Source organism: Polypterus senegalus, chromosome 7 (genome assembly GCF_016835505.1).
Source record: "Polypterus senegalus isolate Bchr_013 chromosome 7, ASM1683550v1, whole genome shotgun sequence".
In the NCBI taxonomy this organism is placed as follows: Eukaryota; Metazoa; Chordata; class Cladistia; order Polypteriformes; family Polypteridae; genus Polypterus; species Polypterus senegalus.
In genome coordinates this window covers 147,025,381-147,051,539 of record NC_053160.1, presented here as the reverse complement: position 1 = coordinate 147,051,539, position 26,159 = coordinate 147,025,381, and the positions used below count along the sequence as shown (strand labels likewise).

The following is a 26,159-nucleotide window of genomic DNA, read 5'->3' as shown; positions in this document are numbered from 1 at the left end:
TTCATATGTCAGAGTCAACAGATCAGCTGAAGAATTTTATTATGGCAGGAAATTTCTCAAAAGATGATCCAAGGTCTGCCTGGCCCTAATCATCAATAACAGAAAAAATATTTCCACTGTGGAGTAAATCATAAAGGAGAGTCGAAGAGACATAGTGAATGATAGACACTACTATTGGGATAAGATATAGGGGACTAGAATCCAGTCTTTGTGAACAATTAAACATGAGCAAGGCCTGAGCCCTGTAGGTACCCAGAATGTTGACTCCTAAAATGAAGTATTTTAAGGAGAATATCAAATAATCATAAGGAGTGTTTTTTATAATTAAGAATGAAGCTTGAATGCCGCCTTAACATTCGGACACTGCCCGGGCACCCAAGGAGCATTCGGGCCCACAATGTTTCAGATGCTTATATATGTTTCTGTTTTGCTATCAAAACAGGGGCCTCTGCACACTACTTTGCCCGGGGGCCTATGATGCTGTTAAAATGGCCCTGGTTTAGTATGATCCAGAATCCAAACAATAATCAAAATGATGGAAGCATGGTGATTTTCCAAGACTGAAGAAATTCATGTCCAAGCAGGTCCTGACAGGAACAAATACATGGATTATTGTATTATATTCCTGTCAATCAGTCAATATTATGCTGATTTGCTGCAGCATTGTGGCAGACATTCAAGAAAAGCACAAAGTCAATTTCCCTTCTAGCTCACAATAAATGTTCTGGTCGCACTGCACAGGTTGCAAAGCTGCTCTGGAAAAACTGTGGATTCAAAGAGATGCCACATCCACCATGTCTTTCAGATCTGGACCCATATGACTTCCACTTCTTCCCTCATTGGAATGCACTATGCCAGTTCTTCCCAACCTTGGTCCTGGGGACCTACTGTGGCTGCAGGTTTTTGTTCCAACCAAATTCATAATCAGAGACAACACCTGATAACACTGATCTCATTTAATTAGCTGGTATATCTTCTCTTATTCTACATTCAGAAAAGCTCAGCAACATGATTTTTACATTTATAAGACATTTACAAATATTATGTTTCTGCTCTAGATTTAAATACTTAACTCACTTTTGTTGATTTCATTATATTTTGCCCTTTCTCTGTGCAGTTTTCCCCCTCCGTTGTATCTTATTAATGACAATTAAAAATGAGCAGAGCAGCCACGCTGGCAAACAACACTGATTAATCAAAGGCTGCAAGTACTTTAGCGTCAGACCCATTAATTAGTAAATAATAGATTAGTTAAACAATTAGAACACCTGGAAAAGTACAATTAAAATCAAGATGAAAATATTGTTAAAAAGAAAAATAAATACATTATTCCCATATAACTGGTTGGTACATTTTATTTTTTATTACCAAACTTAGTTTTCTAATTTTTATATTGTTCCCAAAACAAATAACAGAACTTAGGAAATAACAGTTCACTTAATTAGCCAAGGAGTCCAATTACAAACAGAAGCTGGTTGGACCAAAAACCTGCAGCCACAGGGGGGCCACAGGACTGAGTTTGGGACGCACTGCACTATGCTAATAATGAATATGTCAAGTCACCTATAGAAGAATGGTTGCACAAGAAAGACAAAATAGTTTTGATAACGATTTAGTTTAGGTACAGCAAAATGCATATATTTTTTATTTACTCGTATGTAACAAGACCTTCACAAAGGCTTCTGGTGGCCTTCATAACACCTATAAAACATTAGCAGATAGGTTATTCAACTCTGCGCAGTGTAGCATATTGACATGATGGTAATATTACTTGTTAATATGAAGGTGTTCACAGGCCTTATACTAAACATGCAATATCAAGAGAAAGGTGTCTCAGTTAAGCCACCTCAGACCATTAGCAGGTCAAATTGCAGAGATAAATTGACACTTTACTCAGACTCAAAGAACCCTTTTTATATAAAAGTAAATGAGATATTCATTCATATTTGTAGTACCTAAACTAAAGTGTTACCAATGTTTTATTTGAGTGGCTTAGAATAGCTTTATGAATGTATAGCAACTGTATTAGTGTTCACAGGGACTATGTTGAAAATGTACACTTGTTTGGCTTTATTGGGGTTAGTCTTAATATGTCAGGTTCCAATTTTTTGATCACCCCTCATACAGTATTACTCCAGGTATTGAAGTGTTCCTCCCACAATCCCAAAGATGTAAGCTAGTTTAACTGGCAAGTAACAAACTGGCCTTATTTGACTGTGAGTGTCAGCATGAATGAGCCTGATGCTTGACTGGTATCCCATCACAAGATTCTTACAGCTTTGAGCCCAAAGTTCCTTGAATGCACTCTTTCCCAAGCAGACCTGAACTAAACTGAACCGAGTTGAAATTGTTATGTTATTAATATTAAAAGTATCAAAATTGCTGTTTTCTTAATACCTGTGACTAACATTCAAGCCCAATACAGGTAACTGACTGACAAGATAAAACTCTTATTAATTCTCACTTTTATTCTGCAGGAAGAAACTAAGTCCTCTTTACAGTGTTAGCTTTTCAACTACAGTTCAGACAGATGGAGAAAACAACAGTCGCCTCTGGCTTTTTTTAATTGAATGATTTGCATTGTGATTTAGTCACCAGTTTGGTCAGGTTAGGAGCCCATGGGTAAATATAAATTATAACTTATCGCTATGCTGAACAGTGTTCTTGTATATGTATTATTCTCAGAAAGCCATGCCACTGCTTTTCTGTCACTGCTGCACTCATCTCCTCTGACAGCTAAAAATTCTGCCAAGTGTGCCTCTTGAGTAAAAGCTATTATTGTGAAAGCTGTCAAATGTTTGCACCCTCCTAAATCCTTAATCATCTTTCAGGTATACGCTGCCCCAAAAAAAGCAAGGTCTGTTTTAATCAAAAAGGCACTTTTACACTGACAACTAACTCTGAGTAAATGGTGGACAATTTTAGTCCTTAGGTGGTTTGATGCTTCAATAATTTATTCATTATTATAGGAACTTTTCAATTATTTGCTATATGTGGGAGAAAGATAATAAAGTATGTTTTCTAAAGTTGGCTTACACTGAATTTCACGGTATTCTGCTCATTATGGGATAATAAAGTAAAATAATAATGCATTATCCATATAGACTATTTTAATGAGTACAGTCATGAAATATTGAATGGAAAGAGGAAGACGGTGACATGAACAGGACAGGCACCAGCTCCATGCGACACTTGGTGGAATATGGGTAGATAGATGAAAGAATGACTCTGGTATTTTATTCTATACACTGCCAACCTGAGCAAATATAAACAGTTAGAAATGTTAATTGCTACATTGAAGTGAAACTTTAAGAAACATGTTATTTATTAAAATATAACTATCTGTAACAGTTATTCCTCCTTTCATACTGAGCCTGTTACACATATTCAAGAAGAGTACTTTTGCATTATGCAAAATTATTAGAACCTGTTGTAAACAAGTAACAGTTCACAAAGGTCTAACAGCACTATGCTGTATTTTTCTTCAAAGACATTCACCTGTGTTTGGTAATAACAACATTCTCATACCCTCTTAGTGATAGTCCAAAGGAAGAGCCACTCACACACAAACCCACAGTCTCTCACTCATAAAGGGTTAGAGATGCCACTTAACCTAACCTGCACACATTTTGGAGATATGGAAGTATGAATGTTTAGACTCTACACAGACAATAACCTTGTAAACAGTTTACACAGGTGTTATGAGACATGAGGTGTCTGAGGATTACTGGGAGATAAAAAAGAAATAACCAGGAGATAATAACACAAGCCAAAAATCCTCATCGGAGAAAACAAGGTCAAAGGCAGGAGCACCGAAAGAAAAGACCAACAAAACAAACAAGAAAAATGAGAACCAAAGTCAAGGATGGACAAATTACCAGAAACAAAATCTTACACTAGGGAGTACTTGGTATAGAAGCTAACTATCTCTAACAGACGTTTTAATTTTGAGACATGAATCCACTGAAAAGATAAAGTAAACAGGAACACACACTACTGTGTTGTGTAAAGAAAGGAAAAAAATTAGAGAGCAAAATTAAACATTCTTAAAAATGATTAGTAATACTGTATCCCCAAAAACAGAATCTGCATAATTAAAAAAAAACACACAAAATACAGGCCATGACCCAAATTAAAAGGGCTTTTAGAATGTGGTTTAATAAGATGGATTGCATTTGATTTGCTACTGTTTTCCTGTAACTGGTGCAAGACAGACAGACAGATCTATGTCTTTACAATTCTGCATTCACCCCACCATAACTTATTATCTATATGGGAGGAGCGAAAGCTTTAGATTCATCAAAAATGTCGATCTCCGGTTTTTGACGGATCACCAAAAACATTGATATCCCGATGATGGGTGTGTGCCTGTCTGTGTGTGTGTGTGTGACTGTGTGTCACAGTTCTTTGATAACGGTCTACAACTAAAATGGCTGGACAGAAAAATACCAAACTCGAAACTTAAGCCTGTGATGAGATGATGATGTGCTGATTAGTTTTTCAGCCAAATTGTGCAAGAGAAAGAGGCAATCTAGAGGAACATTCAAATACCATAATTCTGCAATTAATTTTGAATTATTCTCATCAATTGCTATGGCAATGACCTATTTTATAAAGATCAGTATCAGTGCAGGAAATAATTACTGAAATATTATAGAATAGTTCCGGTAACTTGGATCCTAGGGTGTAATGCCTACTGACACTCACGTCCGAATTTTTAACTCTGTTATCAGTTCATCTTTGTCTGGACTGAAGAATCAATAAGCCTAGATGATCAGCAGCTTCCGAAAATGGTAACACTGCTAATGTCTGGATTATTAAATATGATACAGTGTCTTTTTCATATTTTTTTTTTATGTATTCAAATATTAAAAAAGACAGGATGCTTATAAGACAATTTCATTAGTTTTAATAATTCAGTATAAGAAAGAGCTGAATTTAGCACTCATGTGATAGCATGCTCACATTTCTTATGTTCATTATTATGTAAGTGTGCTTGATTTGTTTTCTTCTTTTTCTCTCATTAAAAGTTCCACAATACTAGATTAGATTAGATAAACTTTATTAATCCCAAGGGGAAATTTAGATTTATACAGCAGTAGAAACATACAAAATAAGGAAACAGACTCATAGGACAAATAATATAGCCAAATCAATCAATGAAGTAATGAATATTGAGCAGAAATTGCAAAATGAACTTAAAATTGCATTTAGAATTTAGTTTGGGTGTTTGAATGAAGCACTGAATAGCCCGAAAGGTTAGAAAAGGCCCCCAGAGGGGCTTCTTAGCACACTATGGTGGAATGAGCTTGTTATTTAAAGTGCTCTAAGATTATTAGCAATATTTACAGAAGCTAGAGACAATCAAATTTTACCTCAAACCTTTTGCCAAGCATTAATCACCGTCTTTCCTAAACAAAATAAGGACTTATTACAATGTGCATCATACAGACCAATTTCACCTCCGAATAATGATGTTAAGATACTCTCAAAAATCCTAGCTGGAAGGATGGAGAAAGTGCTGCCTTCGGTAATATCAGAAGATCAAACTGGATTTATTAAAGGCAGACACTTAGATTCCAATCTTCAACGCCTGTTTAATGTAATATATTCACCAGCAAAGTCAAACACCCCAGAGATATTATTATTGTTGGATGCAGAAAAAGCATTTGATACGACTGAATGGAACTTCCTTTTCACTACATTAGAGAAATTTAAGTTTGGCTCGAACATTTGTGCATGGATCAAACTACTGTATACCAGTCCAGAAGCTTCAGTTTGTTCAGACTACTTTAAACTAGAGCATGGTACCAGACAAGGATGCCACTTGTCACCACTGCTATTTGCAATCGCCATTGAACCACTGGCAGTTCACTGTCAAAATGCTCATCAGATAAAGGGGATTATCAGAGAAGGGCTTAAACAGCGATTTCTCTATATGCAGATGCTATGGTACTGTATATATCAGACCCACAAAATACTGTGCCTGCAGTCTTAACAGCACTTACAGAATTTCAAAAGATCTCTGGTCTCAGAATTAATCTGAATAAAAGTGTGCTCTTTCCAGTGAATTCTCAAGCATACAATATTAGATTGGACTCATTCCCTTTTATCATTGCAGATCAGTTTAAATACCTAGGGGTAAACATCACAAGTAAACATAAAGCTCTTTATCAACAAATTTTGCCATCTGTATGAAAAAAATTAAGCAAGGTTTGCATAGATGGTCAACGCTTCATCTCACTCTAGCTGGAAGAATTAACGTTGTTAAGATGAATATCCCTTCTAAGCTTCCCTTTTTATTTCAAAACATTCCAATATACATCAATAAATCATTTTTTAAGCAATTAGATTCAACCATAACCTGATTTATTTGGAACTCAAAACATCCAAACCCTACAAAGACCTAAGACAGAAGGTGGCATGGCTCTACCTAACTTTCAGTTTTTTTACTGCGCAGCAAACATACAAATTATAAAAACCTGGACACAAATAGATGAACGTACACAAGCTTGATCCACAATAGAAATAAAATCCTGCAGTACTTCTTTATATTCCCTGCTTTGTGTCCCAATAAATGCAAGTTATCGCCAATATACTAATAAACCAGTTGTGCTTCACTCACTCAGAATATGGAACCAATGTAGAAAGCATTTTAAGATGGAGAATCTTTTATCTGTGGCACCTCTGCACGAGAACCACCTTTTTCAACCCAGTTTTTAATATCTGGAAAAGATTTGGGATTAAATTACTTAGAGATCTTTATATAGACAACATCTTGGCATCCTATGAACAATTACATTCCAAATTTAACTTTCCAGCAACACATTTCCTTTCACTATCTTCAAATTAGAAACTTTGTTAAACAGAACCTGCCCAATTTTCCTCATCTCACATCCTCCTCTATGCTGGAAAAAATATTGCTCAGTTTCGAGGACTCAGACAGCATTTCTGCAAAATATAAAATTATTTTACAGTCCCTCCCTCTCAAAGATCCAAGAGGACAATGGGAAAAATGTCTCTCACTCAACATATCAGAAAAGGAGTGGAAGGTAGCAATGCAGAGAATTTACTCGAGCTCTATATGTGCAAAGCATACAATTATTCAACTCAAAATTATATATCGAGCACATCTGTCTCGCTTAAAACTGTCCAAAATATTTCCAGGGCATGATCCAACCTGCAAACGATGCAATCAAGTCCTAGCCTCACTGGGTCACATGTTTTGGGCCTGCACCAAATTAACATCATTCTGGTCCAAAATTTTTAAATGCCTTTCAGAAAGCCTTGGTGTTACAATCCCTTCTAACTTATTAACAGCTGTGTTTGGTGTTCTTCCAGATGGGCCTAAAGTGGAGAAGGACAAACAAACTGTGATTGCCTTCACTACACTATTGGCACACAGACTTATTTTGCTAAATGGAAGAATCCTAACTCTCCTCTTTTAAGTCAGTGGGTAACTAATGTTTTATATTATTTGAAATTGGAAAAAAAATCTAATTCTCAGTTAGAGGATCTGTGCAGAACTTTTTCAAAACCTGGCTGGATCTAATCAATAATATTTTAGAATAAGCTCTTAAAGCACTGAGGAAGTAATTCTCTTCGCATTTCTTTTTCTTCTCCATTTATCTTTATCCGCCTATTAAACTCATCAATTAATGTATTTTTACAAGCTTTAAGTTTTACTCCGTTGGCCATGCTCTCTTTATCAGGGGTGGGGTTGATTTGTTTTCAATTCTATTTTTTGTAAAAATTGATCTATTTGTATGGAATGATAACAATAAAATTAAAAAAAAATAAATAAATAAAAATAAAGTGCTCTAAGACAGTGCCTCCTGGAGGGGATTCTTCATGATGGTATCTAATTTTGGCATCATCCACTTTTCCACAACAGCTTCCAGTGTGCCCAGGGTTAGTCCTTTCATGGAGCAGGCTTTCCTGATAAATTTCTTCAGGTATCGAGTGCCTTTTAAGCTTAAGTTGCTTTCTCAGAAGACTGCAGCACAGAGCAATACATTGACTACAATAGACTGACAGAACATTTCCAGCAACTTGGTGCATAATTCAAAAGACCTGAGGTTCAACTGGTTGTAAAATGTTAAATGTGTGCATAAAAGCAGCATGAGTAATGGAGGAAGCATGCCAGGCAGCCAACTAAAGAACAACAGACTCTCATATGTACTTTGTAAGAGTGTATGTGTTGAGCTGGTATCTCAATGGATTATTCTCTTAGACCAAAACCCCCAGGTTAATACAATTTCATTAATGCAATCCCTACAGAAATCCCCGTTCAGTCTGGGACATTTTCCACTGAATGAATAAATTCTAGTTCAAGGTGACTCAGAAAGTTAATTTCATTAAAATTTCTCTTTTTCTTTGCCTGATTATACCAATTCCAGAGTGTAGGAATCCAATCCTAAATTAAGTAAGGAACAAGTGTTGGATGTCGCACCAGTCCATCACACAGTGGTCCAAAATGTGTTCTAAAAGGCTAGTTTGTTCAGAAACTGCATATCACTCTCCCCAATATGTACATGGAGGATAGTTTTGCAATCACATTCTACTGTATTTACCCAAACTGATCTTTGGAAAGCAATGTTTAGGAGTCCGAATTCAGTACTGTTAGCATTATATGCATATTAATATCCATTGTTACTATACATTAATAGTCAAATATATTTGGCTAATTTCACTGACTGTCCAGAGAAGTTAGCAGTTATTACTGTCATATGAAGCATGACTTGATTCTTCCTTCAGTTGCACATTTAACTGTATGTTCTGTTGTGTAAAGATACATTGAATAGGTACTTCACTTCGGCCATTAATTACACATTAGACCAAGTTAGATGAATTAAATGATGCAGCTTACCATCATAAGCAGCAGTTAAATCAGAGGAACAGCACAAAACAACCTGCTGAACTGTTTTCAGTTCTTTTCCTGTGACACAGCTATCTTAAGTTAGCCAACCAAAATCATGTAATGGCCAAACAGCTGCACTTCCATCTCGACTGGGTAGCAGCCAAAGGTGTATATACTCCTTATTGACTTTGTGACACTTCTTAAAGTTAAAATGTAATACTAACATATCTTTCACATAAATTCATTAAGAATGTTATTATCAGGCTGCAAATGTGTGCTAACGAATTTCTGAAATTGTACTCAGCATGTCAGATGTAATGCATTTCTACCATATTATTACATCAGTATGAAATTCAAATCAACAATGACCTTTGTGTTCCACTATGTTTACATCCATCAAGAATGCACATAACAGATTAAACATGTCACTTTCTCCACTTGTGCATTTGCCCATTAATTGATACTGAAGGGGTTTCAGAAGAGAGCCTGTGTTAAAATGACACCTAGGTTAAGCCTGAAGCATGTACTGTAGCTAAAACCACATTATTATTTTTTACTCTACAGTGCATGTTAAGGTGATAAAAAACACATTTTATTTAGAATATGTGAAAAGGTCTTAGTAATTAAAATTAGTTAGACACTTAATTTATCTGTATGTGGTTGCCCAGCTGATTAAAATGGTACCAGTGTGGCTTGAGAGAGAGGCTGGACCAAGAAGAGAGAAGAAAATGCATACTGGCAATTGGAAGCATCTGTTATGGGCTCATTGGGAGGTGATAAGACATGTCAGTAAAAATGGAGGACTACAAAGTAATATACTGGGACACCCCCCGTTGAAAGAGAAGGATAACTGGAAGAAGCATGCCTCATGTATAGCAGAAATCCTGCTGATTAACATAAAAACCTCCCCAGACATCACCTTGAAGTTCATGTGAAATAGGAGATGTGTAGTTGATATGGGGATTGACTATAATGGATGTAACCACAACCACGAGCCCCAAATCACAGACACAGTAAAGCACCACACGTTATTAGGATCAAATAAAGATTTTTATTGTCTTCAGGCACTTCTTTCCAATTTACTCTCCAGTAATTAGCCACAATATTACGATTAATCTCTCTATATATAAAATCCAACTTCTGTCTGTCTGCTTTTCACAAGAGAACTACTTAACCGATTTAGGTCAGATTTTTTTCTACAATTTGCTTGAACATTCCAGTTGATTTTGTGACTTCTGTCATTGCGCTAAGTATCATAGTTCGCTTGCAGGTGTGATTTATTTGCACTAATCCGAGAGAGAGGCTGCGAGCCAAGGTGTGGGGGAGCATGACGTCAGGAGTGGGGAGCTGGACATGGCCCTCCTTCACTTATGTGCCAGCCTCCGTTTGAATCGTTGTACCTCTGGCCACATTTTGGAGCTCACCTTATTTCCACTTAGCAAGCGATACCATTTTAAAAATTAATAAACAAAATTTGTCCTGTTTCACTACTACGCAGGCTGTGCTGTGGGGGACAGCTAGTTAATAATAAAGTACAATTCTTCCTCCTTTCCTCCATTTTAATGTGTTGTCTGCTGCCTTTTGATTCTGACTCGTCCATGTGTGGCAGCAGGCTTTCTTTTATGCCAGACCTGGGAAAGCTTCCTGGGCCACACAACATCTTCTGGTAAGTACTTCTGGGTCATAATAAAAGTAGGGAGGTCCTCCCCAAACAGCACCCTCTTTTGGAACGTGTAGACCCCAACAGGAATGCACCTCTGGACTACATATCCCAAGCACTCCGAGGGTGTTCCCAATGCGAGGACCAATGCTCCAAACTTCTGGCTTCTGCTGGTCTGTCCATTATTTTATACAGGCTAGGCACAAAGTTATTGTCTCTCCCCGATCCCCCAATCCATCCGCCTTTCCAGTCTGGCTTCCGGTCCGGATAATAAACCAGCTCTTCCCCAGCCAGGATGCCCATTCTTATCCTACATAGACTATAACTATAAAGCTATAGACTATAAAGCTATAAAGACTATAAAGCTACAATAGAAAGGGTTTCAGCCCATACTCTTGGACACCACATTAGCTAAACAAATGTCATAAGGAAGAGTGGGAAAGACACAAATACCAGAGAAAATTGAATATCTGGATACCACCCCAGCTAGAACGGCTGACCAGCTCACTGTGTAACACAAGACTACCTTCTACCCAAGCACCAGGCACAGTGGGTGTCTCAGCTTCGACAAGAAGCACTGATATCAATCCTGGTCTTGTTGTTGTAAATGATATATGCATACGCAATTCTTTTGGCACATTTTAGGAATCAAGAACATTTTTGCTTAAGACTTAATGAATGAATAAGATGCTAAACTTGCACCCCTGCTTGTTTGTTGTGCACTGTTTACTGTCTCTGAGAATGTTAATTATATACTTGTATGACATGTGAAGTCAATCAAGGTTTGGTATGGCTGTTATCGGTATCTGTGATAGATATTACTGCATGTAACATTGCTTTTTTTAGAAAGTGGTTAAATTTGCCATATTATGGGTGATGTGAGGCTTCTGTGTGAGACCCTTGCAACAAGACAAGAGTGCTCTAGGGTGTAATGGCCTCAGCGACTTCAAGTTACTGAGCACTGTGATGTATATATATATATATATATATATTTTTTAGGGGAGCTTGAATTGGAATCCCCTTGGACTTCTGATCACGCTTAGAAACAAAACAGAACGTGGTGCCTGAAAATTAACATTTACTTTTTTTTGTTTCCCCAGCAAGCATATATGCCGCCCCCTGCCACCACCCCAGCTCTGCCACACTCCGAGGCTTCATGTATTTTGATGACCTGTTGTCTCATATTCAGCCCTTCGTTCTTCATACTGGCGCCCATATAACCAGCTTCTCCTTCAAATTCACCACTTTGGATACACACTTTCACCATGTCTTGTGCATGGCGCTGGGGCATGTCTCTGTATCTGACGTCATTTTTCACAATGCATGCCCAGTGCAGACATGTCATGTATAAACCAGCCAAAACAGCGTGTGAATGTGTGTGATCAGCAAACTAAAAATAAAATGAGTTTAAATATCATTGCATCGATGATGTGATCCACTGTAACTTTTGGGTACACAGCACTGATCTCACGTCTTAGAAATGGGTGACAAGATGGCATCTTCCCTAATGGTGTCTAAACAAATGTGTAATTTTCTAACTATCTTAGTGCAACTTCTAATCACAAAATAAACTAAATAATTTAATTCTCTATGGCAATAAATGAGAATTAAATAAACCCCAAAATTTTATTTCTTAAATGTAATGCGAGGGATAACTGGGCTTCTAAAATTTTCAACCACAGACTGTTGCCGGATTTGCTAAGTCAGCAGTAGAAAAAGTTAAAAAGTTTCCTCTAGTAGAGTGCTTAGGTTTTATTATTTTATTCTGGATTTTCTTTTTTTTATCTTTTACCCATGTTTTTGTGTATCAAGAAAGGCATATGTGACATGCACAGGGCATCTAGAAAACAGAACAGTTTTTTAAAGCTGGCATATTAATTTAAGATTAAATGCATTTGACATTTATGCTGCTACAATTAAGTTCAATGAATGAGCTACTTCACATGATAAATGTGAAACCAATAAAGTTATTATAAACATGAATCTGTCATACTACACATATTATAGCTGTAATCTTGGATAAACTAATGTTTTGAACAAACATTTTTCATTTGAGGGTTTTAGGGAGAGGAAGCATCTGTCACAAGGTAGGGGGAAATACTGAATAGGTTATACTGACACACACAGTGGGCTAATTCAGAGCAGATTGGAGTTTTTGCATAGGAATATAAGTAACAAACAGGTTAAGTTTGCAGATGATACCAAGATAGGTGGATTAGCAGATAATCTAGAATCTGCTGAATCATTACAGTGGGACTTGGACAGATATAGGCTTTGGCAGATTTGTGGCAGATGAAATTTATTGTAAGTAAACGTATAGTATTACATGCAGGAAGTAAAAATGTCAAATTTGAATACACAGTTGGAGGTCTTAAACTTAAGGATCGATGTGTCTTAGTGGACTCTACACTATCAACTTCCATACAGTGTTCAGAAGCCATTAACAAGGCTAACAGAATGTTAGATTATATAGCACAATGTGTGGAGTACAAGTCAAAGGATGTTTTTTCAAGCTTTATAATGCACTGGTGAGGCCTCACCTGACATACTGTATACATTTTTGTTCTCCAGGCTACAGAAAAGACAAAGAAGAGCAATGAAAGAAGAGTGACTGGCTTGATTCTAGGATTGCAAGGGATGAATTATAAGGAAAGGCTAAAAGAACTGAGCCTTTTCAGTTTAAGCAAAATGAGATTAAGAGGTGCTATGATTCAAGTGTTTAAAATTATGAAGGGGATTAGTACAGTGGATTGCTAAAGGTGAATTTTACAAAACATTAGAAAGTTTTTCTTTAAACAGAGAACCATAGACACATGGAATAAAATGCAAAGCAGTGTGGTAGACAGTAGGACTTTAGGGATTTCCAAAACTAGACGATGTTATTTTGGAGGAGTTAAATAAACAGGACTGAATAGCTTTGTTGGGCTGAATGGCTTGTTCTTGTCTACATTTTTCTAATGTTCTATCTCTTAACTGCATAATGGCCTGTTCTCATCTAAATTATTCTAATGTTCAATGTCTAAACTGCATATCTCTGCAATATGAAAATACTTCGGAAATAAATAACATTGACAGGTGGAAGGGTATGGAGGGTGTGCAAAATTTCACAGAGACCACAAAGATATGGGCTAGGTACTGAACAAGAGGCTTGAAGCTGGGAGACAAAGGCACTAACCACTGTCGCCCAATAATTTAGATTTACATTTTTTAGAAAAAGTGAAATTAATATCAATGCAATGTTGATAACAATGATCCATCTTTCATTAGGTTCAACTCTCAAATACTCATTCTAAATATAATTTTGAACATTAGCTTATTCCAAGTGTCTATGGTTCTTTGTGTAAATAAAAACTTCCTAATGTTTGTGCAAAATTTACCCTTAACAAGTTTCCAACTGTGTCTCCGTGTTCTTGATGAACTCATTTTAAAATAACAGTCTCAATCCACTGTACTTATTCCCTTCACAACTTTAAACACTTCAATCATGTCACCTCTTAATCTTCTTTTATTTAAACTGTATAGGCTCAGCTCTTTTAATCTTTCCTCATAATTCAACCCCTGTAGCCCTGGAATAAGCCTAGTTGCTATTCTCTGGACCATTTCTAGCACTGCTATGTTCTTTTTGTAGCCTGGAGACCAAAACTGCACACTGTACTCAAGATGAGGCCTCACCAGTGCATTATAAAGGTTGAGCAGAACCTACTTGGACTTGTACTCCACAGATCGTGCTATATAACCTAACATTCTGTTAGCCTTCTTAATGGCTTCTGAACACTGTTGGGAAGTTGATAGCTTGGAGTCCACTATGACTCCTAAATCCTTCTCATAAGGTGTACTCTCGATTTTCCGACCACCCATTGTGTATTCAAACCTAACATTTTTACTTCCTATATAGGTATGTAATACTTTACATTTACTGACATTAAATTTCATCTGCCACAAATCTGCCCAAGCCTGTATGCCATCCAAGTCCTTCTGTAATGATATAACAGATTCCAAATTATCTGCTAATCCACCTATCTTGGTATCATCTGCAAACTTAACCAGCTTGCTACTTACTGTATATTCCCATCTAAATCATTTATATATATTAAAAATAGCAGCGGCCCTAGCACTGACACCTGTGGAACACCACTCTTAACATCGGCCAGTTTTGAAGAGGTTCCTCGCACCATCACCCTCTGCTTCCTGTGTCTGAGCCAATTCTGCACCCATCTAAAAACATCACCCTGAACTCCCACTTCTTTTAATTTGATGCCCAACCTCTCATGTGGCACCTTATCAAATTCTTTCTGAAAGTCAAGATAAATAATATCATATCCTCCACTTTGATCGTATCCTTTTGTTGCCTCCTCATAGAATTCGTAAAACATAACCTCCCTCTTCTGAACCCATGCTGACGGCTCAGAATAACTTCTGTCCTTGCCATGTGCTAATGAATCTTATCCTTAATAATTCCTTTCATTAATTTTCATGTGATGCATGTTAAGCTTACTGGCCTATAGTTTCATGGATCTGCCCTGTCACCCTTTTTATATAACTAGGCAGACCCGCCTTTTAAGGCGACCGACTTTTAAGTTGACCATGTCTTAAGGCAATTCAATATGTAGATCAAATTAATATTTTATACAAACTCATTAATTTGGTTATATTGCATTTGATCGGTATTACTTTAATACTCGTAGTTTCTGTTATTTTTGTGATGAAGTTTAAACTTTTTTCTATATTGAGGTCGCCCTTTTGAACCCCCGATATTTACTACGCGGTGAGGCATTTGTACTCCATCAACATTAATTATTTCCAGAGACATAATTTTGTCTATTTTTCCAGCGCATCGCGCACAAAAGCAAGGGAACCATGTGAGCACCAGAACCATGTTGCTTCATACCGCAAGCTGCAAGAAGTAAGTCTGTGATAAGCGGAATACCGCTATGCTTTCCACTCACGGGACGGAAGGACAATCCCGACCACTTTTATATAGTAAGAAAGAAGAAGAAGATATCACACAGTCTGGAGTAGAAAATCATCTTTTACCTGCAAAAATGAAACTACAAATCCCATCATGCACTGCAAAATGGATGGGGCGTGTGTGAAACTCCACGCCTGCGTAGCACTCACGGGACGGAAGGACACCCGACCACTTTTACATAGAAGGATGGGATATTTGCCATTTTCCTTTGGAATCGCTCCACATTGAAAACCATTCAAACATAAAAAAGCCATTGGCCAGACTCAGGACTCTGAAACTAGTTGGTAATAAGGCTAACCAATGCACCACACTGACAATCGAGGGATCAAGACTTTCAACCAATTAACTCAACAGAAATGATGACGGAAAAGTAAAGAAATACTGTAAAATCTTACATATAATGCACACTTGTGTATAATGCCCATGCTGATTTAGCCCAAAATTTTCAGATTAAAAAAAGGAATTCATATATAATGTGCACCCAAAACTTTTCAAGATTTTAGGGTAGATGACGACTTTTGTTGACAGACGGGGTGAGGGGGATAATCAGCTGTAAACAGTGAAAAAACTTGCCGTTACAATAAAGGTACACTCTCTTTGCTTAGAGGAATGTTAGACTTGTGATGTCTAATCCCTGCATGTGCGTGAGTAGTGAAGAGCAAACAACGGTAAAAATTGCATCGACATCTGGCAAGAGAGCGAAGCGAATATGCAAAGCAAAATAGTCAGTGGATGACGTTTTGCGTATGTTATTTTCAATTTGACTCTGACATGTCGAAAACTAAAGTGATGTACCAGCATCAGCTGATCGGTAGTTGATGCACCTATGGCAATGTTCACATAGGAGGACCGGCACTTACAATGTCAAGAGGTACAAACGAGAATGCATCGCACTGCTACCTTCACCGCCCCCGTGCAGCCACTATCACTGTAGCCAGCTATGACGAATACGTAATGACAGCACAGCAACTGATATGTTATGTTGATTTATGTGAGAAATTATTGCTTTAAAATGATGTCTTATGTATAATTCACAACCACTTTTTTAGCAGACTAAAATTAATAAAATTTGTGAGCACAACATTTTACAGTAGTAGTCAAATTTGGGTGGAAGTAAGAAACTGGTCGGAGCTAGCAATACCATTTACATTAGGTGAACTAAGCAATCACCTAAGGCAGCAAAATCTGGAGGGGTAGCATTTGGACTCAGTACAATTCTCAATTCACCTTATTACATGGTTTACATTATTTTCACATAGTAACAATGTCTGCTCTTAATGTCTAATGACCAACATGAGCCTTTTACAGGAAGTCTTTCAAATCCCAGAATGCCGCACACTCGGCTTTACAGAATCTCTTTATTTTGAATGTTATTGTTTTGTTTTTTAAGTGCAAGATTATAATTTAACTTTTGTCTTAGTTATATTTCCCTTTCAGAATGATTGTTATTTTTCTTATTTTCCATCCTTATATTGATATTGAGTTTCAACAGATTTTGGATACATACATACGTATGTTTTTCTTTCTATTTCTACCTTTATTTTGTGAGCACAGTGCATTGCCATTGGAATCGGCTTTAGAAGAATCATTTATGTGCCTTTTCTGAATTCTCACAATGTTTAAGGAACGCAAATACTCCAAGGCTGGAGTTCTGCTTAATCACTGAAGTGGTTTGCATACACGGTATAGCCTTGGCATTTTTTGATTTGCATTTTTAATACTATTTATATTATGCCTGTTTCGCATTACAATCGTTACTGTTAAAATTCTACAGTAGTAGTAACATGAATAATTTGTGAAAATAGGAAAAATTACAGAAAACCCTATCATTAAAGGTAGTATAGTCATTTATGTGGTTTATACACATTCAAATGTAAGTCAATAATTATCTGCACATTTGTGGTAGTTTAGTTAAGGGTAGCTGTGCAGTTTTCCTCCACAAACATGTGGAAATATGGCCCATCTGTGGCCACAGTGGTCATGCTTCAACATTGATCAGTTTCTCTTGTTTTCAAGGAGTAAACATGGCTGCTTCACTCTCCATTTGTGTGAAAGAAGAGCAGAAAGCAGAGATCCAGTTTTTATGAGCTAAACGTGTACCAGGGGCTGAAATAATTATCAGTTCATCAGAATAATGGTAGAGACTTGCTCAATGTTGTCATAGGTAGTGGACATGAATGGGTGTCTTACTGCTTCTCGGAGCTTAACACTTATTCAGCCATTTTTGAAATTCTCAATCCATTTATAAATACTCAGCCACAGTAAAACACTGTCTCTGTAACTGTGCAGAAAGCCTTTTGTGGATTTTGGCCCTTGGTATACAACTTCATCATACAGAAAGTGGTGAACTGCTCTCTGCTCTTCTTTGATACAAACATGTTTACTCCTAGAAACAAAATGAGAAACTGACTGATTGAGGTTAAAACTTGACGTATATGCAGGGAAGGCTTTACAGCCAACCAAAATAAAATGATCACTAAAGTGTGGATAGATATTAACTTACCCTTGTATACAATTCCTTATGATTCTTAATTCTCTGCAACTTTATCTGTGGAGACCGAACTAGCAAAAACAATGGATTTAAAAGAATTTCTTTATTTCACAAAGATGAAGTCAAGAAAGAAATTGTGGATATTGGGGATCTGCATTTATTAATTGTAAAGAACTTAAATTAAACATTACTATTTTTGACTTTCTAAAAGTAATATATTGTTTCTAAAATGAAACTATCTTCAAGTAATTAATCAATTTATTACAAGGCCACTTTGTTATATTCATAAATCCATATTTCTGGTTAGCCGATTTTATAAATAAAATATATTTATTTCTAAAGCACTAAGTCAAACTTACATTCATTTAACATTTATAGTAAGCAGCTAATTTTCTTTACAATCATTTACAGAGAATTGTGAAATTTACTGAAACAAGTATATACCTTTATTGGATATTGTGGACTATGACCCGGACACAAACAGGCAGACACGTTTGAATCACCCCACGCACGTTTATTATACATTCTATTTACAAGTCTTAAGTGCTCACAAACCCCTAGAGTCCCCAAAGTCCTGGCCAACACCACACAATGCCTTCACTCTTCAGGCCACCTCCACGTCTCCTTCCAGGACTTTTCCTTCCTTCTCTCCCGACTCCAGCCCCGAATGAAGGGAGGCGGCCCCTTTTATCCACACCCAGATGTGCTCCAGGTGTTTCCCGGCAATCTCCTGCTGACATGCCCCCGTGTGGCGGAAGTGCCGGCTGTATCCCCGGAAGCACTCCGGGTGTCCCTACTCTTCCCCCCAGCACTTCCTGGTGTGGCGGAAGTGCTGAGGTCCAGGGCTCTCCAAGGCATCCCGGCCAGGTCGTCCCCCCAGCCATCTGCGACAATATATAAATCAGTTCATAATCCACTCAGCCTCCTTGGTGTTAACCCCGAGCATGACTTGAACTCTGAATTCTATGCTGGAATGAATCAGGCGCCAATTGACACATTTTGCAGTGCTAACCCCGAATAACTCTCGGGATAGTATTCTGCTGCCATCTAGTGAAGAAAATAACATCATGCTGCAAAAAATAATGAATATTTTTGTGTTTTCCTTCCATTTTATAGTAACTCTAAGGTAACTCATCAATAATCATGAGTGAGGCAGAGCTTCCAACAAAAAAGCACAATGGCAAACCAAGAGCTGGAAGGGAAATTTCAGAGCAAACTGATACTAAACCATTCCTTGTATCCAGTGATAGTGATGATGATGTGAATTGGTCATCAGATGTTGACACAGATTGTAAAACTGTATGATACAGCACTGTACAATGGAACCACCATGATATGCTCAGTGAATCTAGTCTCATGAAGGTTTACTGTGGTGCAAGCAGCTGTGTCACAAAAAAATAAAATCATTGCAATCAAGTGGAAGACAAGCAAGACGCCCATAAGCACTGTTCACAATGCGGTAACTGACCATGTTCGTGTCAGAGGAAATGTGGACGTCACTAAGTCTCATGTTATGGTAGCCTGCAATAACACAATAGAAGTGTTGATTGTGCATATCAGGCACTGACATTCTACCTTCTTCTCACGTGCAAGCAAAAGAAAAAATACAAGAAAAGCACACACAGAAACACACTTGTACTGTCCTGATTGCTGCATTGGGCTGTGCATTGGTGACTGTCTCAAAACATATCAAGTGAAAGATGCGGATTAAACCTGCATAAGTACAGCTGTGGACACTAGACAGGCCTTTCCTGCGGTACGTATGCTGATGTTTTTGTTTATGCTGACGTATTTCCATGTTTCTTTTGCAAGTAAAAAACATTTTGTCTTGTTGAAAAATGCGTTTTGCTCATTTTTCCTGGAATATGCATAATGTTAAGAAGCCTATTCTAGCAGATTACAAATGAAATGTTATTTAGGTAAAACTATATTAAATGATAAAATAACAACAATCCTACATTGTATGGCATACAAGTTTCACAACACATACAAATAGCCTTAGGCTAGGGAGGTGTGGGGCACCATTTACAACTTTGCCTAGGGCTGCACAGAGGCTAGTGCTGGCCTTGGACTTAAGTGTCATTTTTAAATAATAATATTCAATGACGACAGTAACACTTAATACTGTACTTTATAAAACCCCTAAATTTCCAAATCTGGTGGTATTACACTAAACTGAGCACTAAAATTTGGATTTACCTGCTGCAAGTCGCTCCAGTCTCTTGCCATGTTCTGGTGGGATTCCATACCTAAAGGGTAAAAAAGGAACAGTAAGATGCATTACTGTACATGCTCAAGCATATTGTAATTGTTTTCTCAATTAATTTCAGCCTGACAGACAGTACATAACTCTTCATAAGATTTATCTGTCTGAAGACAGACCTACAAAGTATAGTGATATGGCCCTCTCTCCGCGTGAGAGTAAACCTTTCAAGGTTTGCTTTAAGCTTTTAGAAACACCCGAGAGAAATTAAAAGCCCTTTATCCTAACCACAATGGTCTGAACAGTGCATTTGATTTTCTGATCTGTATTTTCAGCTGAGGAAATGTGTTTCTTTGTGGCTGTGCATTACCCCTTACAAGCACCACTCAACATTTTTGTTTGATCTTTGTGTTGATTTTAATGCTACTGACACCAAAAAAAAAGAGTCCTGGTCAACAACACAAATCAGTTTGGCGGCAGTCAGTGATTGGCTAAAAATAAATGCTACAAATTTATTGGGAAGAAACAGATGGCTGTGACAACAGCACAAGTTACATGAAAGTACTGTTTTATATAGTGCCGTTCAAGAGAGAACATTTTCCCCCAAGATACTTTATAAGTAAAAAGTTAGGAACACAATGTGTTTGTTCTGTTTGAAGCACTGATATTTTAAATGAGTTGGTGGGTACTCTTGTGCTTTCCAAGCCAGCGTCATAGCTCTATGGAGCCACAAGGTCTGCCAATGGATAATAAATCTATGTAACTCACTAGTTGGATTACAAAGAAAATGATTTATTTTGGATGCCATAGTCCTCTGTGTCTGTTGTCACGCATGTGCATCAGAGGATTTCCTCCCAGGATAAATCAAGGTATGTGATAACCCGCCGAAGAAAAAGGGGGCACCATCGCTAACATTCTCTTCTCCTTCTCTCCATGCAGAACTGAGTAACCGCCCAGTGAGGGCACTTAGCTCCACCCTTTCCAGTTTGTGCACCATAAGAAGCCCAGCTCCTTGGAAAGAGGCATCATTTCCACAATGAGTGACCCGCTGGATGGCATTATGACAGCCTAGAGCTTATTATTTGTAGTTTTGCCTGACAGGCTATTTTGCTTTATCATTATTCATGTTTTTGTTTTGGACTAAGCATTAAATGGGATGACTGTTTAATGTCCCAGCTTTTCCTCTGTTATTTCGACCTATCATACCTGCACCCAGCCACACTGTATTTATTTTTATCCAAAATCCCATTCTAATATCAATTGACCAAATATGACTGAATGTGGCTGAAACTTTTTGCCCCATCCAAAATCAGTTTCTTTCTTATGCCCAATGCTGACTTTCTAACACTGAATTGCAGTTAGTAGGTTTGATAAAGAATGGGTGACAATAACAACAAAAGAGAAAAAAGTCGAGGAGCGCGGTGTAAGAATTCGGGCAGTGTCTGGAGTGTGTAGGGTTAAAATCAGAACAAAATGAAGTGAGAACTGGAATGCTTTGGGTATTGTGTAAGGGACCGTTAGTGAAAAATAATTAAAAGCAGGAGAATGCTGACTCGGGGGGTCTCTAGTTAAAAGTACTAAAGTGGTAGCACTGGCGCCTCTGTCTAACCAGACTGCTAATTTCCAAAAGCTCAAAATGAATGCCGAGTAGACATGAGTGAAAGGATGATTTATACAAAGAGGGTGCCAGAGTGAAGTGTAATTAAATGAAAGGAGTTGCCATTACAGATATTAAGCAACTGAGAGTTATCTGAGTGTGTCCCACTGTAGTAATTATTCTAGTAGCTACAGCTGGAATTTATAAAAAGGGTTTCTCTGAGTCACAGCAGAAAACCAAGAGGGACTCAAGAGTGGCAGCTTGTGAGCGACTAACAATTACAGAAAAGAGATAAGACGAAAAGAATCCATCTACCTGAAATCTGCCACTCTCTTGGGCCAGCTTCTCACCAGTGTTACATAATGCAGGCTGTGACTAATGGTTTTTCAGGAGATATGTGTTCTGGCCAATGCATTCACACAATGGAAGTGAACAAAGCACTTGCACAAGGCAGCTAATGATCAATGCTTCTTGTATTGGTGAAAGTGCATTACAGCACTTCTGAAAAGTTTAGGGAAGTATAATCTTCATTTACAATAACACCTTTGTCTTCCTCTGTTAAATGGTGTTATCACTCTGTGAAAGTCAAATCATCAATATTTTGTGCAGCTCTGAATTATAGATTAATTCTAAATTTGCATCTTTCATTAATTTTATCAGGACACACCTGATGAAGTCTACATAACCAAAATGCCAAAATGTTATGTCCCTTTCCTTCTTTACCTTTCAGCATGAGAGTAACCTTTAACTTGTATTCCCATTTCAGACGAATGCTGACACAGCCCTACTGTATACTAGCCCTCCTCACTGCCTCACTTATATGGCAACATGACTGGGCTCTTCCTACTTCAAGACTGTATACTGTATTCTAATAGGTTAACTTTTAAAAAGGCAAGGGTTACTGACTTCCTTTCAGCCCTCTGTGTTTCTCAACCTCTGCCCAAAGAAATCTCACAGCGACTTGTTGCTTAACAATGGTGCATTCCTGCAGAGCAGGGTCCATATTGTTCATTTGACCTTAGCTTTAGCTAAACAAATGGTGGTGTTCGATGTACTCATAAGCCATTGTAAACATGTTCTAATGCAGCTGCTTCTGCCCATTGCAGTTACTACAGTATGTAATTTTCAAATTGCCCTTACTTTTTGATTTACTCTCATGTATGTATGTATGTATGTATGTATGTATGTATGTATGTATGTATGTATATAAGTATATATTAGTTGTCCCCCATGGCCCCATCCACGTATTAGTGAAACAGGACAAACTTTAAAAATCAATTTAAAAAAAAATGTAAGTGTTAGGGACACTCCAACGTCAAATGCTGGCACTGTATCAGATGGTGTTCAGCTCTGACGCTAGAGCGTCCCCAGCATGAGGAGAAAAGCATGTCGCCATGATATTTATGGCAATTGCGAGCTACCCTCTAAAACACACGTCGCTCTGATCTCTCTCTCAAAAACATCAAATGTTACTCCTTAACAATCTGTAGATGATAATGTCTGCTGAACAAACAGGTATCAATAGCTACATGGAGGAAAGGATACACTCCAACACGTGGCAAGAGGCAGACCAACTCAAATGGAGGCTGGCGTGTGAGTGAGGAAGAAGTCCTTAAGCTCAGTTCTGGGTTCAAAAATGGCTGAAATGAAACAGCTCTCTCAAGAAACATATTAGTTGTCATGCATGTGCATCAGAGGACATCCTCATCGTCTCAGATAAAGTACGTGTTAGTCCACATCAATGGGAGGAGGCAATGTTGTGGACCTTCTCTTCTCCTTCTCTCCCTGCATCTCCAAGAAATGGCCCACTGGGTGCACTTAACCCCACCTGTTCCAGGGTCCATCGGGATAAGAAGACTGGCTACCCAGAGAGAAGTCAGCATTTGACCTGGGAGTGCTTCACGAGACGGACCTCCCAATTACCCTCTATGAAAACACGTGCTACGTAGCTTTGAATAGCAACCAGAGCGGTGAACCTTTATGTTAGTGTTTATTAACATTTTTTTTGTTGTTTGTGTGAAGAACTACTACTAAACAGAATAACATGGTTGGCATCTCAAGTACTCATCCGTTAAAATGGATTTTTAGGTAATTACGAGGTCTTGCCTATTTTAAACATTTCTTTTAATTTGCCACTTTTAAATAACGTTTTTTTTTTTTTTTTAATTTTGACTTTAAGGTCAGCAACTTGAGAGTCATCTTTTCACTGTTGCAGATCACACTGGCAGAGAATTTTAAATTTATCGAGAAACTAGGTTTCATAAACCACGCAGACTGAGCCTCAATATTTCGATGAAAGAAACAGAGTGATCATTGGTCAGTACTTGCTATATGGACAAACTGGGATTTGATCAACCATGGCTGGGTCACCTGGGACAGTGTGCCTCTGATGTTGAATGACCCAAAACACCTAACTACAAGGGTAGTTATAAATTAATAACATTGTGTTTGGCAAGGAAAGGTTTACTCACATTTGAGGATGTTTTTGTGTAAGTAGTGTGTGCCTCAAAAAACACTTACAAAGGAAATTTAAACATTAACGGTCACACCACTGTCATTATTAATTATAATTCATACCACTTTTCAAATAGTATTAGAGAGCACATGGAACCAGTCTCAGCCTAGATCCTGTTTTGTTTTATTTTATTTTTATATCTACTTATTTTTTCCTAATGTTTCTTGTAATCTTTTTTATGAGTTTTCATTCTTTGCTTGGTACCTGCCACATATGCAGAACCCATGCTGGTTAGTCTTAAAAGAAACTGTGGTGATATTGTAGTCACTAGCAGATTTCATATTTGTGTGCTGCTCATGTTTGTTTGTATTATATTATGACGTGGAAGGCAGCCATAATGTCCGCCTACAAGCCACACACACATTCACTTTGCTTATAAAGACTGCTTTCTTAGTTGGCTTGTTACGGTTATCAGACACTTTTCACTTTCAAAACGCATTGTTTTTTTTAAAAGCAACTCTTTTTCACATCTCACAGTATTTTCTGCCTATCATCTCCAGCACATTGCAACAAAACAAAGCCTCATACAATCGAATGTTTGTGAGAGTGAGTCTTCATGTCTGCATGTGTGTCTGCTTGCTGAAAGAGGAAGAGAGGGATGGATTTTGGCAAGACAATGTGAGCTCAGTTAGGTCAAGTCTACAGCCAGAGCTGAGAGTATTTCATTCTACAGTGGTGCTTGAAAGTTTGTGAACCCTTTAGAATTTGCTTTATTTCTGCCTAAATATGACCTAAAACATCATCAGATTTTCACTCAAGTCCTAAAAGTAGATAAAGAGAAACCAGTTAAACAAATGAGACAAAAATATTATACTTAGTCATTTATTTATTAAGGAAAATGATCGAATATTACATATTCGTGTGTGGCAAAAGTATGTGAACCTTTGCTTTCAATATCTGGTGTGACCCCACTTTGCAGCAATAACTGCAACTAAACGTGTCCAGTAACTTTTGATCTTTCCTGCACACCGGCTTGGAGGAAGTTTAGCTCATTCCTCCGTACAGAACAACTTCAACTCTGGGATGTTGGTGGGTTTCCTCACATTAACTACTCGCTTCAGGTCCTTTCACAACGTTTCGATTGGATTAAGGTCAGGACATTGACTTGGTCATTCCAGAATATTAACTTTATTCTTCTTTAACCATTCTTTGGTAGAACAACTTGTGTGCTTAGGGTCGTTGTCTTGCTGCATGACCCACCTTCTCTTGAGATTCAGTTCATGGACAGATGTCCTGACATTTTCCTTTAGAATTCTCTGATATAATTCAGAATTCATTGTTCCATCAGTGAAGGCAAGCCGTCCTGTCCCAAATGCAGCAAAACAGACCCAAACCATGATACTACCACCACCATTGTTTCACAGGTGGGATAAGGTTCTTATGCTGGAATGCAGTGTTTTCCTTTCTCCAAACATAACGTTTTTCATTTAAACCAAAAAGTTCTATTTTGGTCTCATGCATCCACAAAACATTCTTCCAATAGCCATCTGGCTTGTCCATGTGATTTTTAGCAAACTGCAGACGAGCAGCAATGTTTTTTTAGAGAGCAGTGCCTTTCTCCTTGCAACCCTGCTATGCACACCATTGTTGTTCAGTGTTCTCCTGGTGGTGGACTCATGAACATGAACATTAGCTAATGTGAGAGAGGCCTTCAGTTGCTTAGAAGTTACCCTGGGGTCCTTTGTGACCTTGCCGACTATTACACGCCTTGCTCATGGAGTGATCTTTGTTGGTCGACCACTCCTGGGGAGAGTAACAATGGTCTTGAATTTCCTCCATTTGTATACAATCAGTCTGACTGTGGATTGGTGGAGTCCAAACTCTTTAGAGATGGTTTTGTAACCTTTTCGCAGCCTGATGAGCA

At 37.8% G+C, this 26,159-nt stretch overlaps 1 protein-coding gene across 5 annotated transcripts in view; it reads right to left on the bottom strand.

Moving 5' to 3' along the window:
- LOC120532912 (lysine-specific demethylase 4C-like) overlaps positions 1-26,159 on the bottom strand; it is a 917,975-nt gene that overhangs the window by 772,345 nt on the left and 119,471 nt on the right. For 4 of the 5 annotated variants that reach the window (XM_039759396.1, XM_039759398.1, XM_039759399.1 and 1 more), the window contains exon 6: positions 20,180-20,229. In XM_039759396.1, the coding sequence (XP_039615330.1) occupies positions 20,180-20,229 (50 nt within the window). Of the gene's footprint in view, positions 1-18,904; positions 19,051-20,179; positions 20,230-26,159 lie in introns of those variants that run through there. The other variant, XM_039759400.1, reaches the window with a different exon arrangement.